The sequence below is a fragment of the Rhyacophila brunnea genome, unplaced genomic scaffold (assembly GCF_057557595.1).
Source record: "Rhyacophila brunnea isolate RB1 unplaced genomic scaffold, BYU_Rbru_1.0 scaffold_14, whole genome shotgun sequence".
Classification (NCBI taxonomy): Eukaryota; Metazoa; Arthropoda; class Insecta; order Trichoptera; family Rhyacophilidae; genus Rhyacophila; species Rhyacophila brunnea.
Window position 1 is genome coordinate 5,131,542 of NW_028232796.1, and position 19,273 is coordinate 5,150,814.

The window sequence follows — 19,273 nt, forward strand, 5'->3', positions numbered from 1 at the left end:
TCTTATTTAAATCAATACGAAAGATTTAATAATTGAAAAAAATCTACCTAAAGTATGGAATATAAATTTAACGTAGGGCAGCACCAATTTCAAGAAATCAGCTGTCGGCAGTGTTGCCAACCGTACTATAATTATAAATTTCGTCTGCGTACTATGTACGATATAAAACAGGTATAGTACGCCCAAAATACTATAATTTTGAGAAATAGGAAAAAAAGTTAAACAAAGAAAAACAACGCCAAAATAATCAGTTAGAAGCAAAAAAAAACCCTCTGTCTAAAAAAAGGTGACGGCGATTTCCAAACTAGGAGGCGGGGAGTGTTGCAAAGGGAGACAATTAATGTAGCCACAGGTTTGCAGTTTGCAAATGCATAATTTATAAAACGGCCGCTAGGTTATAAACTACAAAAAAAACAGTCCTCTAAAAGGTTGTTTGCAAACCTTTCTGCAAATATGGAGACTAATTTTATAATCCCTCACTTCTATACTATTGTGAAGCGCAATGGCTATCTCGTAAAAAATGGAATAAAAGTGTCAAATTAATCATAATGTTGAAATTTGAGGCAATATTGGTTAAAATTAAAAAAAAAATAAGTGAATAAATCAATCCAAGGACAACTAATGCATTCACTGACTTAAAACGACAAACTGAAGGCATTCATAAAAAAATTGGAGCTTAGGAAATCAAAATGACAAAAAAAAGTTCGCCTTATCTCCACTTTTAAATGATTTTTACGCCAGATATATTGAAGCAAACAACAATATATTTTTTTATTATATTATTATTTTATTAATAGCAAAAAAAGTTGCCTGCGGGGGGCGCTGCTTTGTTTCGGAGCTACTAATTTTTTTTAATGTATGGTTGAAAAATTCTGAACGGAGGGTCTGCTTCAGGATGTGGGGTCCTTGATAGAATATTTGTCAATGAACGAATATTAATTTGGATTGACTACTATTGAAATTGATTGTGCCAATAAACAAGCACATTCGTCAAAGATTAATGTTATATACGTAGTAAAATCTTGTATATTTTTTTTCATTTTTGTATTCGTAAGTAGGTACATTGTTGACTATTTAAAAAGGTGTCTGTATTATTTAATGAAATACGGGGGGGGAGGCGGCTAAATTCGATTTTTTTTAAAGTGGGCGTAGTAACATAAAGTTTGGAAACCACTGACTTAACATTTGAATTTTGTCTAAAAAAACGAGACGTTAATTACCCTTCATGGATATTTTGTCTAAAAAAAACAAGACGTTAATTACCCCACGTTTAATTTTTTGAAAATGCAGAAAATTATTGGTCACTCAACGCGTACTATATTTTTTGCCGAAATACTATAATTTTGAGGGCACTGTACTATAATTCCACTTTCAAAGTATGGCAGCACTGGCTGTCAGTCCTGAAGTATATTAGTCTATGGTCTTATATCAAAACATAATATTGTTAATCTTTTCAATATGCAGCTTTTAAGAAGAAATATTCAGAATGTACAGTTGTATCACAAACGCGGCCTTTGGGAATGGGTCAATATGATGTTTAATAAGCCGGACGAAAACAGAATTGAAACTGTGGGGCCGGACAGGGCTTGTGCCGAATGGGTTTTGAGGAACGGCGGTGCGATTCGGTGGAAGGATGATAAAATCGCCACTGTCGATTACAATATTTTACCCGATGAGAAAGTTCGGAAATTCGTTCAAGAAATTGACGGCACCGATTCTTCTATATCTCACTATGGATTTCCCCATTTAAGTAAGAACATTAAATTAATATCTAACCATCTGCCAATCAATAGGAATTACTGAATGTAGAGACAACATGCACCTACTGATATTGTAGTACCGTTGTGGGGTGACAGAGGGGCGGCGACGAGATTTCTGGGGCTCTGTCTCAAGGATACAGATGGCAGCCCTCTCTGGTGGTATCCGGAACACATGTTCAAGCCTTTTCAATGCTACGTAAATCACTGATTGTTGACTTGTCCGTTCAAGAACCCAAGTGTTTGTAATGTCGTCTTAATGTACCCCATTTGGCATGACATTAGGTCATCACAGAATACAGCATTGACCTTCACTTGTCTCTTAAGTTGCCTGAATGCACACTGAAAAGACTGTCATCATCGGCAACTGTTGTACGTATTTAAACTTGGCGGCTCTCGACAGGCAGACCGAAAACCCGCAGATGAGCGTCAGCATCAGTGCATGCAGTAATGCACAATATAGCAAAATGACAGTAGTATTTTCACCTTTGCCAAATGGATACCTAATTACGCAGTCGGAGTTAGATCCTCAAAGTGGTAACATGCCTGTCTTTGCCAATTTTTGTCAATCATTTGGTCAATGGCTTTATAATAAAATTTCGAAAACATTAAGTACCTACAAAAAACTCTATGCTTACACATGAAAAAAAAATCAGTGTGTGTACTTATGTACGCATGTTAGAAGTTATACTTCTTTGGAGTAACAAAACAAAACTTGTGATAAACTAGATTCTTATACTAGCTATTTATTATCTTGTTAAATTACACACTCAACAAAAAGGACCGCGTTGGTTTATTTCTATACACTTTAACTTATATTACTAAATTATATATTGGTTTATCGTTGTTTTTATTTTTAAAGTACCAACTGTCACTCCGACGTTTAATAGTTTGTTTACGTAAAGAATTGTAAATGGCCGACAATAATAAATTCGCTGCCTAGGCCATGGAACAATTCTAAACTATAATATTATACTGCACTAGCTGAGCCAGCTGGCGGTCGCCAGTCTGTCTCGCTAGGTCTTGCAGACGGCTTGGCTGTGTTGGATATTAATATAATTGTGAAGTATGCATAGACGGCGCCATAGATTTCCCTTCGGGATGGATTTTCATTCACCTCAGACAGTTTGGCATTTCGCTGATTTGTCAGTTTTACGATTTGCAAGTCGTCACTGCCAATATAAATTTGGGGTCATATTCTGGAGTCTGGCCTTCACAATATCGTCTGACACCACTTCAGACTGACAGGCCTAGCAGAACATTAAATCATTAAGAAGGGATGGCGGGTATGCCGATCCGATGAGTTGGAAAGGCGAAGAGGTGACCGGACATGGAGTGGCAGAAGCATTTGCTGGTCACTTCAGGTCTGTCTACGCAAGTAGTATTCCTTATTTGGATGTTGCCTCTGCGTCGAGACAGCCATCATGCGGTGCCCAGTCCATTGATATTTTTCCAGTTGATGAGAGTGATGTGTTAAAATTTATTAAAAAACTAAAAAATACTCACTCTTTGGGACCTGATAACGTCCCTACATTTTTTTTAAAGAGGTGTGTTGATTTTGTCAAAGGCCCACTTGCATATATATTATAATCTTACAATGGAGACAGGTATCTTTCCGGAAACGTGGAAGATGTCGAAGGTTACTCCAATCCATAAGAGTGGTACAGAGTCATCAGTGGAAAATTACAGGCCGGTAGCTGTTCTCTCTGCACCAGCAAAAGTTCTTGAGATGATCATGCACAACATGATTTCTCCAAAAATTGAGTCATTTATAATAAATGAACAGCATGGATTTAGAGCAGGCCGATCGACAGAAACTAACCTGATGGTATTTACCAATTATGTGTCATCGGCCATGGATAGAGGCCACCAGGTCGACTGTTCTTACAATGACTTCTCGAAAGCATTTGACAAAGTCGATCATGATGTCCTGATGGAAAAACTCCAACTTATTGGATTGTCTGATCGATTTTTGAAGCTATTCGGGAGTTATTTTAGGAACCGTCAACAATACGTATCGTACGGCCTTTATCAGTCACAGGCCTTTTACACATTTTCTGGTGTCCCTCAGGGCTCAAACTTAGGGCCGTTGCTGTTCACGATTTTTATAAATGACATAGCATTGGTAATAAAAAATGCTATGTTTTTGTTGTTCGCTGATGACTTGAAACTCTTTTTGGAAGTTGTCACCTTGGACGATTGTCGTCAGCTCCAACTTGATATAGGCCGTCACCGTACTGGCAGAAGTTGGTAAGTAACATATTGATAGTTCTGAGAAAACAGCAAATGAAAATTTGATCTTTTAGGATAGAGCCTCTAGCTTCAATATATACGGTTTCGTTGGTCATTATAATATCAAAATATAAATTGATTTATGCTGATCTGATACAAATAAGGTTTGGTATAAATAGATAAACAAATGATATCCATTTTGTTAGTTTTTATTTAAAAGGTTGCACTTACAAAGTTTTGCTTCTCAAAGAATGAGTGCAAGTATAAGAGTAGATACTAAGAGCCTGATGCAGAAACATTTGTCTTAACTAAGATTTCCTCAGGACAAAACACTATGCACAAACCATAGACTAATATACTTGCACAAACATCGTCCTTAGCTAAGATCATGTTGTCTATGGTTCACCTCGTCTTAGTGCTCGTCCGTGGTGGTTTGACGGGCGCGGCGCGGGGGCGGTGCGGGCAACTCAAACGTATGAACATGTTTCGACGTGTCCGTAGATAATGCGCGGGGACGGGTGTTCGCGTGTGTTGTTTTGGCGTGTTTAGCTCGACGCAGGCAAGATCGTACATGCGGCGGGCTCTTCCCATACTACGCGCATAGAGGTGTCCGCACTGAATGGACGGGCGCCGACGTGGGAAACGAGCGAGTAGCGGGTGTCTCAAACCATCATGAGCTTACCGCGCGCGTCTGGTGTATTTGTGGTATTATTTTCACAAAGCATAGATAGTGCGAAGTGATGTAAAGTAGGTATACGCTTTATAACTTTGCACTTTTTACTACACTGATACGCCTCTTTGCCTTATTACGTCGCATAAAATTATATCAAATGATATTCACTTGTATTAATATAATATGTAGTACTAAATAAATATATATTATGTAAAAATAATATCTTTAAATTTCAATAATTCTTAACGCACATATAATATTGTATACTTATCTTACTTATATTTATAAAGGAAGGTACATAAAAAATGTTTTTTTTTGTCTATAATTATTCAATATTCTTTCTCATTTATCTCTTTATCTAATTTCTCTGTATTTAAATTATAATATGATTAACTATAATTATTATAATTTATATGGAAACTTTGCTTGTTGCAATTTCTTTTTCTAGTCTATTTTATACATATTTGTAGTCTATGTAACTGTTTGTTTTCCTTAATAAAAAAATATAAACATAATAAAAATAAAATATATTAAGTAGGTACATCATTTCCATCCTAGAGCCGGGGTGCAAAGTTATGAAGCGTACATTCTACACCTACATTCACACCATATGAACCGAAAAGTCTTTTTTAAACTTTTACTTACATAATATGATTATTTGATAATATGATAATTTGATTATATATTGGATAATATTATTATCCAATATATAATCAAATTATAAAATCGACCAAGGGTACTTGATGGAATTTGAATTTAAATTCATAAATATAAATTTACCAAATAAACAGGAATTAACTATATCAGATGACAGTGTATATTCACCATTGGTGGTGTTTGAAGATGCCAAAAGGCGATAGTCGGATCGCAAAAATTGACTCAAAAAGAATAGAAAAAAACTTAGACCAATTAGAATATACTTAATCAAATATTTTCTCATGTTACTCTTTTTCGAAAAACTTGTCTGGTTGTTCCCGCAGTTTCTTGTATAAGTTATAAAATTCTTCTGTTAAATTAGTGTTTTCCATATTGATTTCATTGGCCCCATATTTTGCTGCAAAGTTTTGCCATTTCAAATAGGAATTTTCCAGTAAAAACTTTTCTGTGTTTATGGTTTCCTATCCCTGATTTGACGCTGAACCCGACTGGACGCGCGCGGGCTACTACGGACACTCTACCCGTGCCTGTCCCCGCGCCTATTCCGCGTCGTACACGCCCCATGACTACGGCCAAGCGCTTAAAGCTTCGGTCGTTTTTTCTATTGAAAATAATACCATATTGAAAAATTCTCTTTCCTATAGTTTAGGTAAATTATTTTATAATTGTTAAACGATGACAAAATTATGACAACTGCACTTTATAAATGCAATAACTATAAATACATATTAATATTTAATTATAATACTCTTATGTTTCTGTTGTAAGTCATTATACGTGATTCTACAGGCACCGCAAGATATTTTTTTAACATTGTAACACTCTTGTTTTTTGCGCGGTATCAGGCGAACATAAGTAGAGAGGGGGAGAATAGGCCTGTCTATCCATTGAAAAAGTATCGATACATGGAATGGGTATCGTATCGAAAGAAAGTGTCGTCCTTTAAGGAAAGGATGGCCCACACAACCTGAACCGGGCCCCCACTCCCCAGGCCAGGATTTTTAAGTTTACTTAGGGTTAAAAGCAATGTGACGCTCAATATTAGCGTTTTCAAAATGAATGCTGTATTTTGAAAACGTTACAAGTCACTATTGTGTTTTAGTCAAAATAGTGAAAACAACAATCCTATAGGTATAAAAATAAATAGGTAGGTAGATGTAAAATATATTATTTTATAGCAAATGTTAACCGTTCTCTTTAAAAAAACTACTAACATTTGTGTATTTAGGTAATATGAAGATTTTTGCAACTTATGTCACTGTTTTTTAAAATGTGTCAAGCAACGTTTTCGAAATACAGCATTCAAACGGTGTTCGAGGTAAAATGAAGGATATTCACTGTATTTTTAGTGATTTTGTGTATTTTTTAATATATCTCTATATTAAAAGGTCCGCAGTCCCCATTCACTGCGGACCATTTAATTATAATTTAATTATCACATTTAAATAACATGCTAATTATATTTAATGTCCACCCGATGGGCAACGCACCAGTTGCGTTGGACGCAGTGAATGGGTCATTTTTATACGACCCGGGCCGGTGTGTCAATTGTATTTACCATTGGTGAGTGTGCATAGTACCCGAAGATGCCGAAAGGCGATACCCGTGTCGCAAAAAACGATTCAAATGGAATAGTACAAAACTTAAAACCATTAGAATTTATATCTATTTGAATTGCGGAGTTGTCAAGTATCGCGACATACAATAATAAAAAAATGCATCGTACTACTATTGTTAAAATTGTTGAAATAAATAGTGCGCAGGCGACTTTTTTAGTATTAGACCAAATTTGTGATGTGTGTTTATCTCACTTATCTGATTGACCCCCAGGCTAGAGCCCTGTTAGCCCCCCGCCTTGCGGGGGACATGTTTGTAAATATCGTTGTCAAATTATGGTTGTTTGCGAAGGATTATTTATAATTTTATTATATATCCATCGTTATCGAAAGAAATTATCAATAGCAAAATATCAATGTATCTTTCATAAAGTATTGATACTTCAAAATATCGATATTTTTGTTACGGTCCTGCACTCATGCGTAATACGAAAGGGGGCGTGTTCATAACAAAAGTAGTCTATGGTTAAGGATTCCTTAACTCTATACTCAGGATTGTCTATAGTTAAGTCATCCTTTTCGGCGACTTATCCTTAGGAACGATTTCTTAGATTCTGCATGCGGCTCTAAGATGTGAATTAGAAATAAACAGTGGATTGATGAAATTAAATCAAATTAAAATAAAATATCAACATCCAAAATTTCAGAAAAATCTAACTGCCTTGTCTTACAAGGGCGAGCAGATTTACGATTTCTCGTGGAATGGGCAGAGCGAAAAATATTCACGCAAATCTTTGAAGCTTTCACGGTTGTTTTTTTTATCGTAGTAGATTTTTGGGTTTCCACCGTCCTTCTTCCTTCTTTCCTCGACGTTTCATTACATTATCACTCTTGACAATGGCCTGTGCAACGAGCCCTAAACGTTGAGGAAAGAAGGAAGAAAGACACACGGTGAAGACCCAAAAATCTACTACAATATTCAGCAAATCAATCATGGAATACCTAGACACATGTTTTTTTCTATGTTCGATTGCGCTGTGGACAGAATCTACGTCCATATGTGTATGACCTGATTCTAGGAATTTTTGTTCGATCGTAGGTTTTCCTGTGGTAGTTACGATATGTAGGAGAAGTGCTGCAATATTCTGATTTTTGTTCTGTTCGCCGCATGTATCATAGAATAATCTCAAGTAATGAATTTCAGAAGGCAGCTCCTTAGTCCAGTAAAATAAAGCACTTCCAACTTCATTACTTCCTCTTTTTCCATTCAATTTAGTCCAAGAGATACAATAGGCATCGTTTGGTGAAACAGCTTTGTAGATGATTAAGGTATAAACATTAATTTTCCTTGAATAATACATTTGGGAAGTTGAATCAGAAGGAATTTGCAAAACGCTTTGCATGTCAAATGTAGCAGACATGAAATTCCTATCTGTCTAGCATCGCCTTTTATCAATTTCTTTTGCTTCATTACATTCCACCTATCTCTGATTATGACATTGATATTCAACCTCTAAAGAAGCTCTTACTGTGCCAATTGCATTTTGATACCTTTGACAAAGAGTGCAGAGATCTTTTTTTGGTTTATAAAACGAGAGGTTGTAATTTTGACCAAAGTTGCGTTTATACGTTATGAATGAAACAAAATCAACTTTCTCGTCCTTACATTCAGCAACATTTATAACTAATACAATTTACCAATAGATAGTGACGCATCCAAATATTTTTTCGATGTTATTTTCTGGCAATAATGTGATTCAGTCACAGGAAACTTTTAAATGTGATTTTTAATCCTAGTGACCGTTTCTTCGGGGGTTTTGTTTATGGGGGTGTGTTTTCCTCGTTGGTCAGGTTTGCCATTTAGACCTAAGGAATTTTTTGCCTTGAACGCATTTATTATAGGTCCATCACTAATGTGCAAAGTGCTCATAAAGAATTTTTGATACACACGATGAGCAGATTTTTTTTCAAGTAATATGATCTGGATAATTTATGATTCGGTCTAATATTTGCATTTTTTAATCGAATAGGAGGATTTTCATTAATATTATTAAGGTAATCCTTTTGTCTTGAATAATCTAAACTCCAAAATGATCGACAAATCTCATCTCCAGAAAATATATTTGTGGATCGAAATCTACATGTATCACAATTAACTTCTTTAGGCAATTTGCCTGGCATTTCATGACCACTTCCTTTCTTGGTTTTGTATAGTAATCCATTTTTACGGAGAGATTTATTAATGTTGACTGCCCAATTACTGACGATTACAGCGAACTGACATCAACGTAAGATTGACATTCGACACATTGCTGTCAGGCACAAATTAGTAAGTGCATACCTACCAACTTCTTCCAGTCTATTTTTTTGATAGTAAAGCATATTATGAGTGGTTTTTAACGGGAAGTGACTTTACCAACAATTGTTTGTGTATAATTTGCATTAAAGTACTTACCAATAAAATAAATTGCTATTTCTTGATAAACTGGAATAAAAATTGCACCTACTGAGTTATTCCAGACGAAGACTTGATACCCAAAAATCTCGCTGTACACTTAACTCATTTTTCTCAATTTTGTCACCTACCAACTTTTGCCAGTACGGTGACGATATATTAGATTGGGGCAGGCGTAACAAACTAGAATTCAATATTGATAAATGCAATCTTTTGTCGTTTACCAGAGCCTCAAAAGTGTTGTTTTTCCAATACTCGATGCATGGCAGAGTTCTGTCACGAATATCATCTGTAAGGGATCTTGGCATTACGTTTGAGAGTAAACTGACATTTATTAGCCATATAGTTACCATTTGTAACAAGGCGCTTAAAATGTTGGGCTTCGTCATGCGTACTTCCCGGCTCTTTTCAGATGTTACGGTATTAAAACTTTTATTTAATTCTTTAGTTCGAAGCAGACTTGAGAGTGGGTCTATTGTTTGGGCACCGCACCAGTTGAAGTATGGCCTTATGGTGGAGAGGGTACAGAAGAAATTCTTGAGACTCCTTTACTTGAGGTTGTATGGATACTATCCGTGGCTTTATCCAACTGACTTTCTCTTAGGCATGCTTACATACTGCAGTCTGCAATTTAGAAGAAATCTTTATTTAGCTACGTATTTTTTTCGACTTATACAAGGTATAAATGAGAACTCTGCCATTCTGGGCAGTGTTGACCTGTGTGTCCCTGATAACTATCTTAGAAATAGAGACCATCAGTTGTTTATTCTCCCAAGGTGCAGAACCAACCTGCCACTGGTAATGCCAATTGGGAGAGTGATAACTATGTTCAACGAAATTGCTTCGGGTGTTGATATATTCCACCTACGTGAGAATGAGTTTAGGTGGATGTTGTTTTATAAATTCTTAAAATAGGGTCTGCTTAACTCATCCGGTGTACTTCCTTGTACCTATCTAATTCATCTACTGATATATCTCTTTTTTTATGTAATACTGTTATATTTATATATCTTTGTTTCTAAATGTCATGTTGTGAACGTCTTAAACTTATAATTTGTAATGTCCACAATATATTTAAAAAAATAAATAAATTGAAATTAAAGTTAAATTTTCGATACTAAAATTAATTATTCGAAACATAATGACACCCTAAATTCTTATATTTCTATAGGCAGTATAGATCGGGGCCTTAAAATTTCTAATCTGATGCCAATTTATTTATTTCAGAGGGATGCAAGCACATTGAAAAAATAATTCTAAATAAGTGCAACTATATTGAAGATAAAGCCATTCTAGAATTGTCTAATGCGGATTCTCCATTGAAATACCTTGAAATATCTAGTTGTCACAGTGTCACCGATTACGGACTTAAAAATTTACCAAAACTAGCAACATTGAGCTGTCTTGTATTGAATAATCTCTCTGGAGTAAAAGATTTGAACAGTTGTATAGATGACATCAAAAAGAAACTTCAAAATTGTGAAGTAACAACTACTACCGATTCACAAAAGAAATAGACCTTCTAAATATTACTCACCGTTAAAACGACCACGATACGAAAATAATTATATGTATATAGAATTTATATTCAAAAAGATAAAATGGGTAAGCATAATAATTATTTATAAATTTAACTCGCATTTAATATTCAGAACTGCTTTTGAAAATGGTTTTAAAAATATATTATATTAAAGTATTATTTCTGAAGTATTTGTTGTATTAAATAAGAATGCCACTCTTTCTATAAGTAAAGTATTTAAACAGATACAAATTATTTATCTTTGTAGTCTTGATAATGGTGTGACAATAATTGAATCTTGCTATGGAGTAAAAGCAATTTCTAAAATTTATATTATTATTTTGTGCAATGGAATCCAAGTAAGTCAAAGCTTACTCAAGTAATTGAGGCGTCTAATTCCAAAAAGCGATAAGTCCACATTTGGTCAAAATCGAGAAAAAAATACGCACATATTCTTTGTATAATTTTACACAATATGTATTGATCTATAAATTCCAAAACGCGACATAACCCTAAGAAAAAAAATATTTAAGTCTCGATTTATTACAAAAAGCGCCAAGTCCGTGTTTCATATTATTTAAAGCTTGGTTGATTTTGCGCGTGTTTAAGTCAACTAATAAGGGAACGATCAATATTGGTAATGGTGTCTCCCATGCTGTAGCATCTGGTGAACTCATGACAGTGCCACGGAAATATGTGCCTTATACGGAATAAATTAAAAAGTGAGGTACAAGTAGCGCTATGTCCAATTTTATTTTGCCTATGTTTATTGCATTTAAGAGTTTATCCGCTGACACAAATTGCCATTTGGTTCTAATTTCGAAATAGAATACAACGAAAAAAATAATCTCACGTTAAAACAAACAATTGAAGCTTGAAACATAAAAACGTTGTTTCCCGAAAATATTGAATTGTTGACATATCGCTTTTTGTAATTAGACGTCTGAATTAATAAAATTATGTTCCTGCAAGATATATTTTACGTAATCTTAGAACTTTCTAGTTCAGTGGTTGGCAAACTTTAGACATGGAACCCAATTTTAAAAATAAATTCAACCAAAAACTTGACATCTTGTAGTCTAGTGGTCTAAAATTCTATCTGACGGTTTATTAAAAGAATATATATTATATTGGTGCTTTCAAACCATTTTATAAACTCTAATTAAAACAACTTAGAGGTTTCCGATTTATTTCCATATGCCATAGTGTTGGACGATTATGAAATAACAGGCAGATAATCATATTTTTTTCTGTTTACAGCGATAATACATAGAGGCATGTCGGGAATCTCCATACTTTTTATGGATTGTAGGTAAATCTTTTTATCTATCATGTCATGAGTGAAAATAAAATTTTCATGTAAGTAATATAATCTTCATTTAGAGACAATTTTGTGTTTATATTTATTGTACGTTAGCCCATTGGAGCCTTGGATGAATGGAAAATTGACCATTCATAATCATATTTCGATTTTTAATAAGCTATATTAGCTTAGTCGAAGATGTGAATACATAATATCATTGCATGATAGCATATAGTTTGCCCATTATTTGGTTAGTATAATCAATCGATTATCATTTCAATTTAAGAAAATTTCAACCAGATCGGTAGGTATGAGCTATTTGGGCAGGTAAAAAGCGTTAAATAGCCTTCCATCTTTTAACTGTATTGAAGAGTTAACCAGTTTTAGAATATCATTCTTTTATTATTTATTTCAATCATGGATTTTTTACATATTTTCTTAAATAATAAATTATGTGTAATGATCTTAGTTTATCAGTATGCGTTTGTAAGTGATCCTGCAAAATCAAAACTGTCTCAATGGATTGAATACCATAACAATAACAAGGTTACCTTGAATTAATACATGAAAATGTCTGTTTTCTAGATTCTCTGATATTGGACTGAATAATTCAAACATCTCTTAATATTTTCTTGTATTCAATACTTGGATATAATTTCCCTCATTTACAAAAATGTGTATTCTTTATTCAATACCTATATTTTTCCTCGCTGAGCAGATTCAAATAAAAAAACTTCAAAATATTAGATTGTTTTATTTTGTAATAAAAACATAATAATAATATATTATTGGTTGGGCCCATTATGATCCCAATCCCATCCTTAAACCCGCAAAAATATGTCACACCTACCATCCTAATTATTATTGTCATCCAGGTCATTAGGGTCATTAGCAGACCGTGATTTAATGACAGTCAGTTATTAGTAGACAACGAGAGAGTCAACTTGCTACAGTGTGGCCATCTTTAAGCAAGAACTCAATACAAGTCTCCGTACGAGCTCAGTAAATCAGAACATCTATTCAAGCCGTGTACCGGCACAGGGTGTCTGATCATTTATACAAACGTCATCATCATTCATATTAACCCAAGTTTAACAGTGAGAGTGACGCTCCAAAACTATTTACCTACTAGTGCGTGAGTGCATGACCCGGGACCAGTTCCAGCGTGTACCAGCCCTTTCAACATCAAAGGTCAGTGCCTGACATCCTGTTTGAATCGCCCCTCCCCCAGATCCGGAATCCACAAGCATCCTTCAAAATTTCAGTCCACAAAAGCTCAACCAATTATTTATAAACACAAATCCTAATCTTATATTATAAAAAAAAATACATTACATAATCAATTCAATTGATTCAGTAAATATAATCTTTCAATGTGTGATCAGCTGAGGATATTAAATTTTATGCCAACTAATTTATTAAGGCTATACTTCAGTTGAGGCATGGTCTAAAAAGATTGTGACTACGCGACGCGCAGATTGTGCAAACGACGCGTGCATAACAAAAGATAATTTGTCATAAAAATTCAACATGCGTCCATTTAATGTTATGTTTATTGTTATATTAGTAATAATAATACGTTCATTGACATGTTTTCTTTTCCGATTAAATTTTAATGCGTAACGTTTTTTAGTCATCTTTACACGATTTAAGAATATATTCCTCCAACGCCATCACAAAACAAATTGACGTGCTCACAGCTTAACTATCGCTCTCCGATTGGCAACAAGTCCGAAATTTTGTCCCACCTATTGTTGAAAATTATTTGCTGTTTCACTGAAGTATGCTCAATTATTAGCTTTGAATATTTTTTTCTTTTCCAACAGCATCATTGACATTTTTAAATCCATTAGCTTGCAAATGTTCAGAGAGCTCTATTTTAATCTTAGTTATTACGGGAGGGCCCCCGTAAACGAATGCCGAATAAATTTGAATGAGACTGGCACCAGCTAAGATTTTTTCGAATGCATCTTTACCATTTGATACCCCTCCAACACCAATAATGGGGATTTTACCTAGAAATAGAAAAACAAAATCTTACATAAATTTACAATCAATTTATCTTCCGTACTACATCCTTTTTTTAAATGCCTTTTAATAAATTAATCGGTAATGTATATGTACTTTTAATGGAAAAAATGTCAGTTGAAACTTTTTTCACAATTGTTAAGAGTTGTATTTGGAGGTTTAAATGACTCCACAGCAGTGATGCCAACCGTAGTATAACTATAGTACAATACTATAATTTTACTTCTGCGAAAAATGTAAAATACTATAATTTCACTCCAAATATACTATAATTTTAAAGGATTCAAGACGAAAAATGTTCCTGTACTTTATATTTTTTAGAAATACTATAATTTTTACGCGTTTGTACTATAATCAGCATAGAAAAAGATGGCAACACTGCTCCACAGACATGATTCATTCCAAAACCTTATACGTTAATATCAAAAAATTAAAATAAATGTTTGTATTAAATAAATATTAAAAAAGCATCACCTTTTGTTAACTTGAACATGTCTCTTATCAGTTCTGTCGACATATTTTTTAAGGGTTCTCCACTTAATCCGCCTACTTCGTTACAAAATGTGGTATTTTTCAAATCGGGCCTTTGTATAGTCGTGTTCGAGATAATTAAACCATCAATTTTGCATTCCTTTTTGCTTATGACCTCTGCTATTTCAGTTTTCTCTTTCGACGATAAGTCAGGTGCTAATTTCAGCAATAGTAATGGTTTCCTATCCACTTTCAAAGAGTTTCTATATGAGACAATGGCCGATAATAACGTTTTTAAATGATCTTTTTGTTGTAAATTTCTTAATCCTGGTGTGTTTGGGCTAAAACAAAATTCAAAAGATATCGGTTACATGAGGATGCTGAATCATCAGTAAATATTGATATGCTCTCATTTTACTTTTAATACGTATTATGGCCATCCTAGAACAGCACACGACGTGAAGAAGGTAATAGCAAAAATAAAGCCACGCGATACATTGTACAGGATTTTATGTACACATCAATAACGTTTTCTCAATGACTGACTCATATTCACACAAATAAAACAACATTTAATTTAATTAACATGATTTGTAGAAGTAAAAATTTGCTATGAGAAATAATATTAAACGAAGAAGCACCAAACCTACATAAATATTCGTTATTTTGCCTGACACCAGCTGTCATTCAAATTCACACTCAATAATTTGAAAGAATAATAAAACACTAAAAACATTGTTTACAATGATAATATTTTAAATGTACAATGAATTTTATATTTTATTATAAACTGAATTCAACGTTTCGTCTTGTAGGTATATCATAAATTTAATGCGTGTACGCACAAAAATAACATACAAAAAAAAAACAAAACGTAATAATGATGTAAACAATAAGAATGGAAAATGACAGCAGCAAGCGACTGCGAACGTAACATTCGAGCCAAAATAGGGAATGCCACAATACTGCGTGACCAACATGGCTAAAGTAATCAAACGCATTAGCATTTTAGGCACTGCAGACAATCTCTATAAAAAGAACCGTTCATATCCAAATGCAACAAAATATTTATTTCAATGGTTACCTCGACCTCGCATTCATGTACCTAATTAAATGTGTTGGAATAAATTTTAATTTTAAATGAATTTTGAATATGTATGTCAAACTCCACGCCTGTTCAGGTGCATACTGTGGGATACCTAATGATTCCCACTCGGGGGTCGGAGTGTCCCATGTGTGCTAAAGTATACAATCAAAGTATCTTCACAATCGAAAGTCATTTTTACCCAAAATTAACCCATTGGAGACAGGGTGAAATTTTCAGGATCACTTAAAAAGGCACACCGATTACTAAAATTGATGTAAATCATTTAATATTCGTTTAACTCAAATAAATCTTTTAAATATTTATAGGTATTGAAAATTCTATTATTTGTTTATATTTTAAGTTAACTTTGTGTATCAGTGGAATCAAGAAAACATGTCAAACATAGTTTTTTGTATACAAAATGACATGATAGAAGAAAATGATAAAATAAAGGTATATTAAAACTGAAGCTGAATAAAATACTCTTCAAGATATTTAGAAGCTGGATGGCCATTAAATGTTTTTTTACTGTCTCAAACACATCATACTTACAAACTGATCTTTATTTTGATAAATTTAAATAAAAATAGATATAAATCAAATAATTCTTACAAAAAAATATCGGATTCTATATAACTAACATCATAAAATTATAGCTACCTACATCTATTATTAAGTAATTACAACTTTAAAAAAGTCGAAATTTGATTAAAATTGTTTGATTTTCACCATGTCCGGCATCCTGTAACAACGTTGCCAATTGTCTCAATGGGTTAGATAATTTATTTTTATTAAAACTAAACATTGTGGACATAAAAAATCAAAATTCAGGACATTCACAACATGAGATTTATATTATAACAAATATTACTCTCACAGGAGAGAAGAAGAAAATAATAATATTAATAAAAAAAAAACAAACACTTTTATACAATAAAATAAAGTTTCAAAAACAAAATGCAAAGGACATCATTAAAAATGTCTATATCTTTAGGGAGCGCATTTACTAGTCTTGCATCCCTCACTAATGGTGCCTGATAGGCTTGACTCGAGGAAACAGTTCTGACCCAGAATAGGTCATGGCTGCGACCACGTAGATAATTGACAGGCGCATATAAATTAAAATTCTTTAGGACGCCTGGATTAGAAACCATCCCTCGTGATAGCAGGCAAAAATGTTTCAAGAGCAGAAGTGACCTACAAGATTAAAGAGAGTGAAAAGTGAGCATGCCTCTGTACCTAATAGTAACACTGAGATGTGTCAATGGGAGGTCTGTTAGGCAGCCCATGTTTAACTTCCTTTTCCTTTCCTTCTTGCGGCATAATATATAAATAATATCCTGCACGATAATAAAATTAAGTAATATGAAAAAGTGCATACCTGCTAATATTGATAACAAGGTAATCGGCAATCGAGGCAAATTTTTCAATTCCAGAAATGTAATCAGCGACTGGATCATCAGAGGTTTTATTTTTACCAAGATTCACTCCCAACATTTCGGTTCCATTAACATTTGTTACTTTACTGAGAGTCTCATGAACCTTCGCATGGCCATCGCTGTTGAATCCGTACCGATTGATAATGGCGTTGTCTTGGGGCAGCCTGAAAACCCTCGGTTTAGGATTACCGGGCTGGGGTTCGGGTGTTACGGAACCAATTTCTACAAAGCCAAATCCCAATCTGTTTAAACCGTTCACCGCCTCTCCCTGTTTGTCAAAGCCTGCAGCGATACCAATTGGGTTACTCAGCTTTTTACCGATAAACTCGGTCGACTAAAAAATAAACATAGACCTGCTACACTCCATTCAACACAATAATATTCAGAAATCATTATGTTTAATAGTATATGAATTTTCTATTTCAAAAAACTGATAAGCTCACGAGTCAATATTAAATTTATGGTAATCATGTTTTAAGATTAGTTTCTTTTTCCATCGTATTGTATTTTCAAACTGGAACGATAAGCGCATTTTGATTAGCTAACACAGTGTTATTCAAACTGTGTGCCACAGCGCTGTTTGAAAGAGTATTAAGCGCTAAAAAAGTTACCTAGTGTAAAAATGATGGTTGTGTTGATACTCATACATCCACTGCAAGCCACGGATGTTTTAAAAATTTAAAGGCCAAATAAACTACACAACATCAAAGCAACAGGTGAGGCTGCCAGTGCAGATACAGAGGGAGCTAGAGTCTGTATTTTATAAGCTGGTGTTCACGTCACATCTGGCAAGAAAAATGTTCTTAGTAACGCTGATCGTATCCTACTCCCATGTGTTGGAAAGAAATTGGCATGCATGATACACAAAGAGAAGGCAGGAAGACATGTGGTATGCATGTAAGGACTCAACAATATGCTCAGTGACTTGGATTACTCCGCGTTCATACAAATGAGTACCTATACTTTTATCTACACTCAAATTCGGTTCCTTATTATAGACGGTTGCCTTTCCTAATATTTGGAGTATTCTTTATGATTTCAATCATTTTTGTTTTTTTAAATAGTAATCATAAATTACCAAAACTGGTGAGTCTTCATATTTGGTTCTTGGGAATAATTCGTACTTGGTTAAAATTATCGCCAAATTATGAGCAGCTTCCGGACTCAAGCAGTGGGTGAGAGGCATTAGTATATTCCTGTAGAACTTTTCATTGTTGTTGTTGATGCAAACTCCACTGTAGACTGCGAAACCGCCGGCCGAAAGATAACACATAGACCATAGCTTTTTCTGTAAAAAAAAAATATAATTTAAGAAAATGTGTATATTGTATAATATCTAAAGGCAATATTATTTACTTAATACTTTGGACGCTGAAGACGCACATGCGCGTAATGACCGGGCGGCCGATCGATGTAATTAACGTGCATTTTAAAGGTGCTAATTAAAAAATCATTATATAGTCAGCAGCGAATGAGTTAATCATTGTGGTATCTTATATACCTACCTTATTAAATTTTAATAATTAGAATACATACAAAGTTTCAAGGAATCATAATATTATGTTCACTTACTACAAAAGACCTTCTCGCCATGACAATATTATAATTTCCCTCAAATATTTATGATTAATGTTTATTTTTGGTTAAATAATTAAATTATAGAAACTTAATGTGACAGATCATCGCCGAAGTGAGGTTATGTGAACATTGTGAACTATTTTGACGTTTATACTTTTTAAGCTGTTCACCAATCTGCTGTGTAGGCGTACTCTGAGAAGTGAAATTGTCGATTAGGTAATAGGTAGGTACCTACAAGTAGAAATCCAAAGAGGTTGGACGGCGCTTATCTCTTTGAAGTACCTACCTTATCCTTATCGATAAATTTTATTAAAATAATAATATTGTAAGCAAGATTTTAAAATAATGCTCTGCACAAAATTTCAAACTACTTAGTTTTGATAGGTGGGTACAAAACCTTTTAGTAACCCACCCCTCGCGTCCCTACATAAAATTGATAAAATCTCAGGGCTCGAAATGGACCGGAGCGCCGTTCCTGTTCGTGAAATCGCTAAAATTATCGCTCCGTCTCGTGGAAA

General features: G+C 34.0%; 2 protein-coding genes across 5 annotated transcripts; one reads left to right on the forward strand and one right to left on the reverse strand.

The window, feature by feature from the left end:
- Positions 1–1,412: 1,412 nt before the first annotated feature.
- On the forward strand, positions 1,413–12,892 carry LOC147075552 (ATP synthase subunit s, mitochondrial). Of its 3 annotated transcripts, none has more exons than XM_085941834.1 (4): positions 1,413–1,750; positions 10,558–10,935; positions 12,110–12,208; positions 12,738–12,892. In XM_085941834.1, the coding sequence occupies exons 1-2, from the start codon at positions 1,459–1,461 to the stop codon at positions 10,845–10,847; spliced, it is 582 nt and encodes a 193-aa protein (XP_085797960.1). In that variant the 5' UTR covers positions 1,413–1,458; the 3' UTR covers positions 10,848–10,935; positions 12,110–12,208; positions 12,738–12,892. The 3 variants fall into 3 exon arrangements, with proteins under 3 accessions (XP_085797960.1, XP_085797959.1, XP_085797958.1); XM_085941833.1 differs by having other exon boundaries at positions 12,110–12,161; positions 12,738–12,889; XM_085941832.1 differs by having other exon boundaries at positions 12,110–12,890.
- Dhod (dihydroorotate dehydrogenase 2) lies at positions 8,896–18,869 on the reverse strand. Of its 2 annotated transcripts, XR_015069937.1 has the most exons (7): positions 18,750–18,869; positions 18,256–18,465; positions 17,120–17,511; positions 14,655–14,992; positions 13,901–14,167; positions 13,278–13,403; positions 8,896–9,954 (listed from the first exon to the last, which is right to left on the reverse strand). XR_015069937.1 is itself a non-coding variant. In XM_085941831.1 (5 exons), the coding sequence occupies exons 1-5, from the start codon at positions 18,768–18,770 to the stop codon at positions 13,947–13,949; spliced, it is 1,182 nt and encodes a 393-aa protein (XP_085797957.1). In that variant the 5' UTR covers positions 18,771–18,869; the 3' UTR covers positions 13,667–13,946. The 2 variants fall into 2 exon arrangements, 1 of the variants encoding a protein (XP_085797957.1); XM_085941831.1 differs by lacking the exons at positions 8,896–9,954; positions 13,278–13,403 and having other exon boundaries at positions 13,667–14,167.
- Between the last annotated feature and the right edge of the window lie 404 nt (positions 18,870–19,273).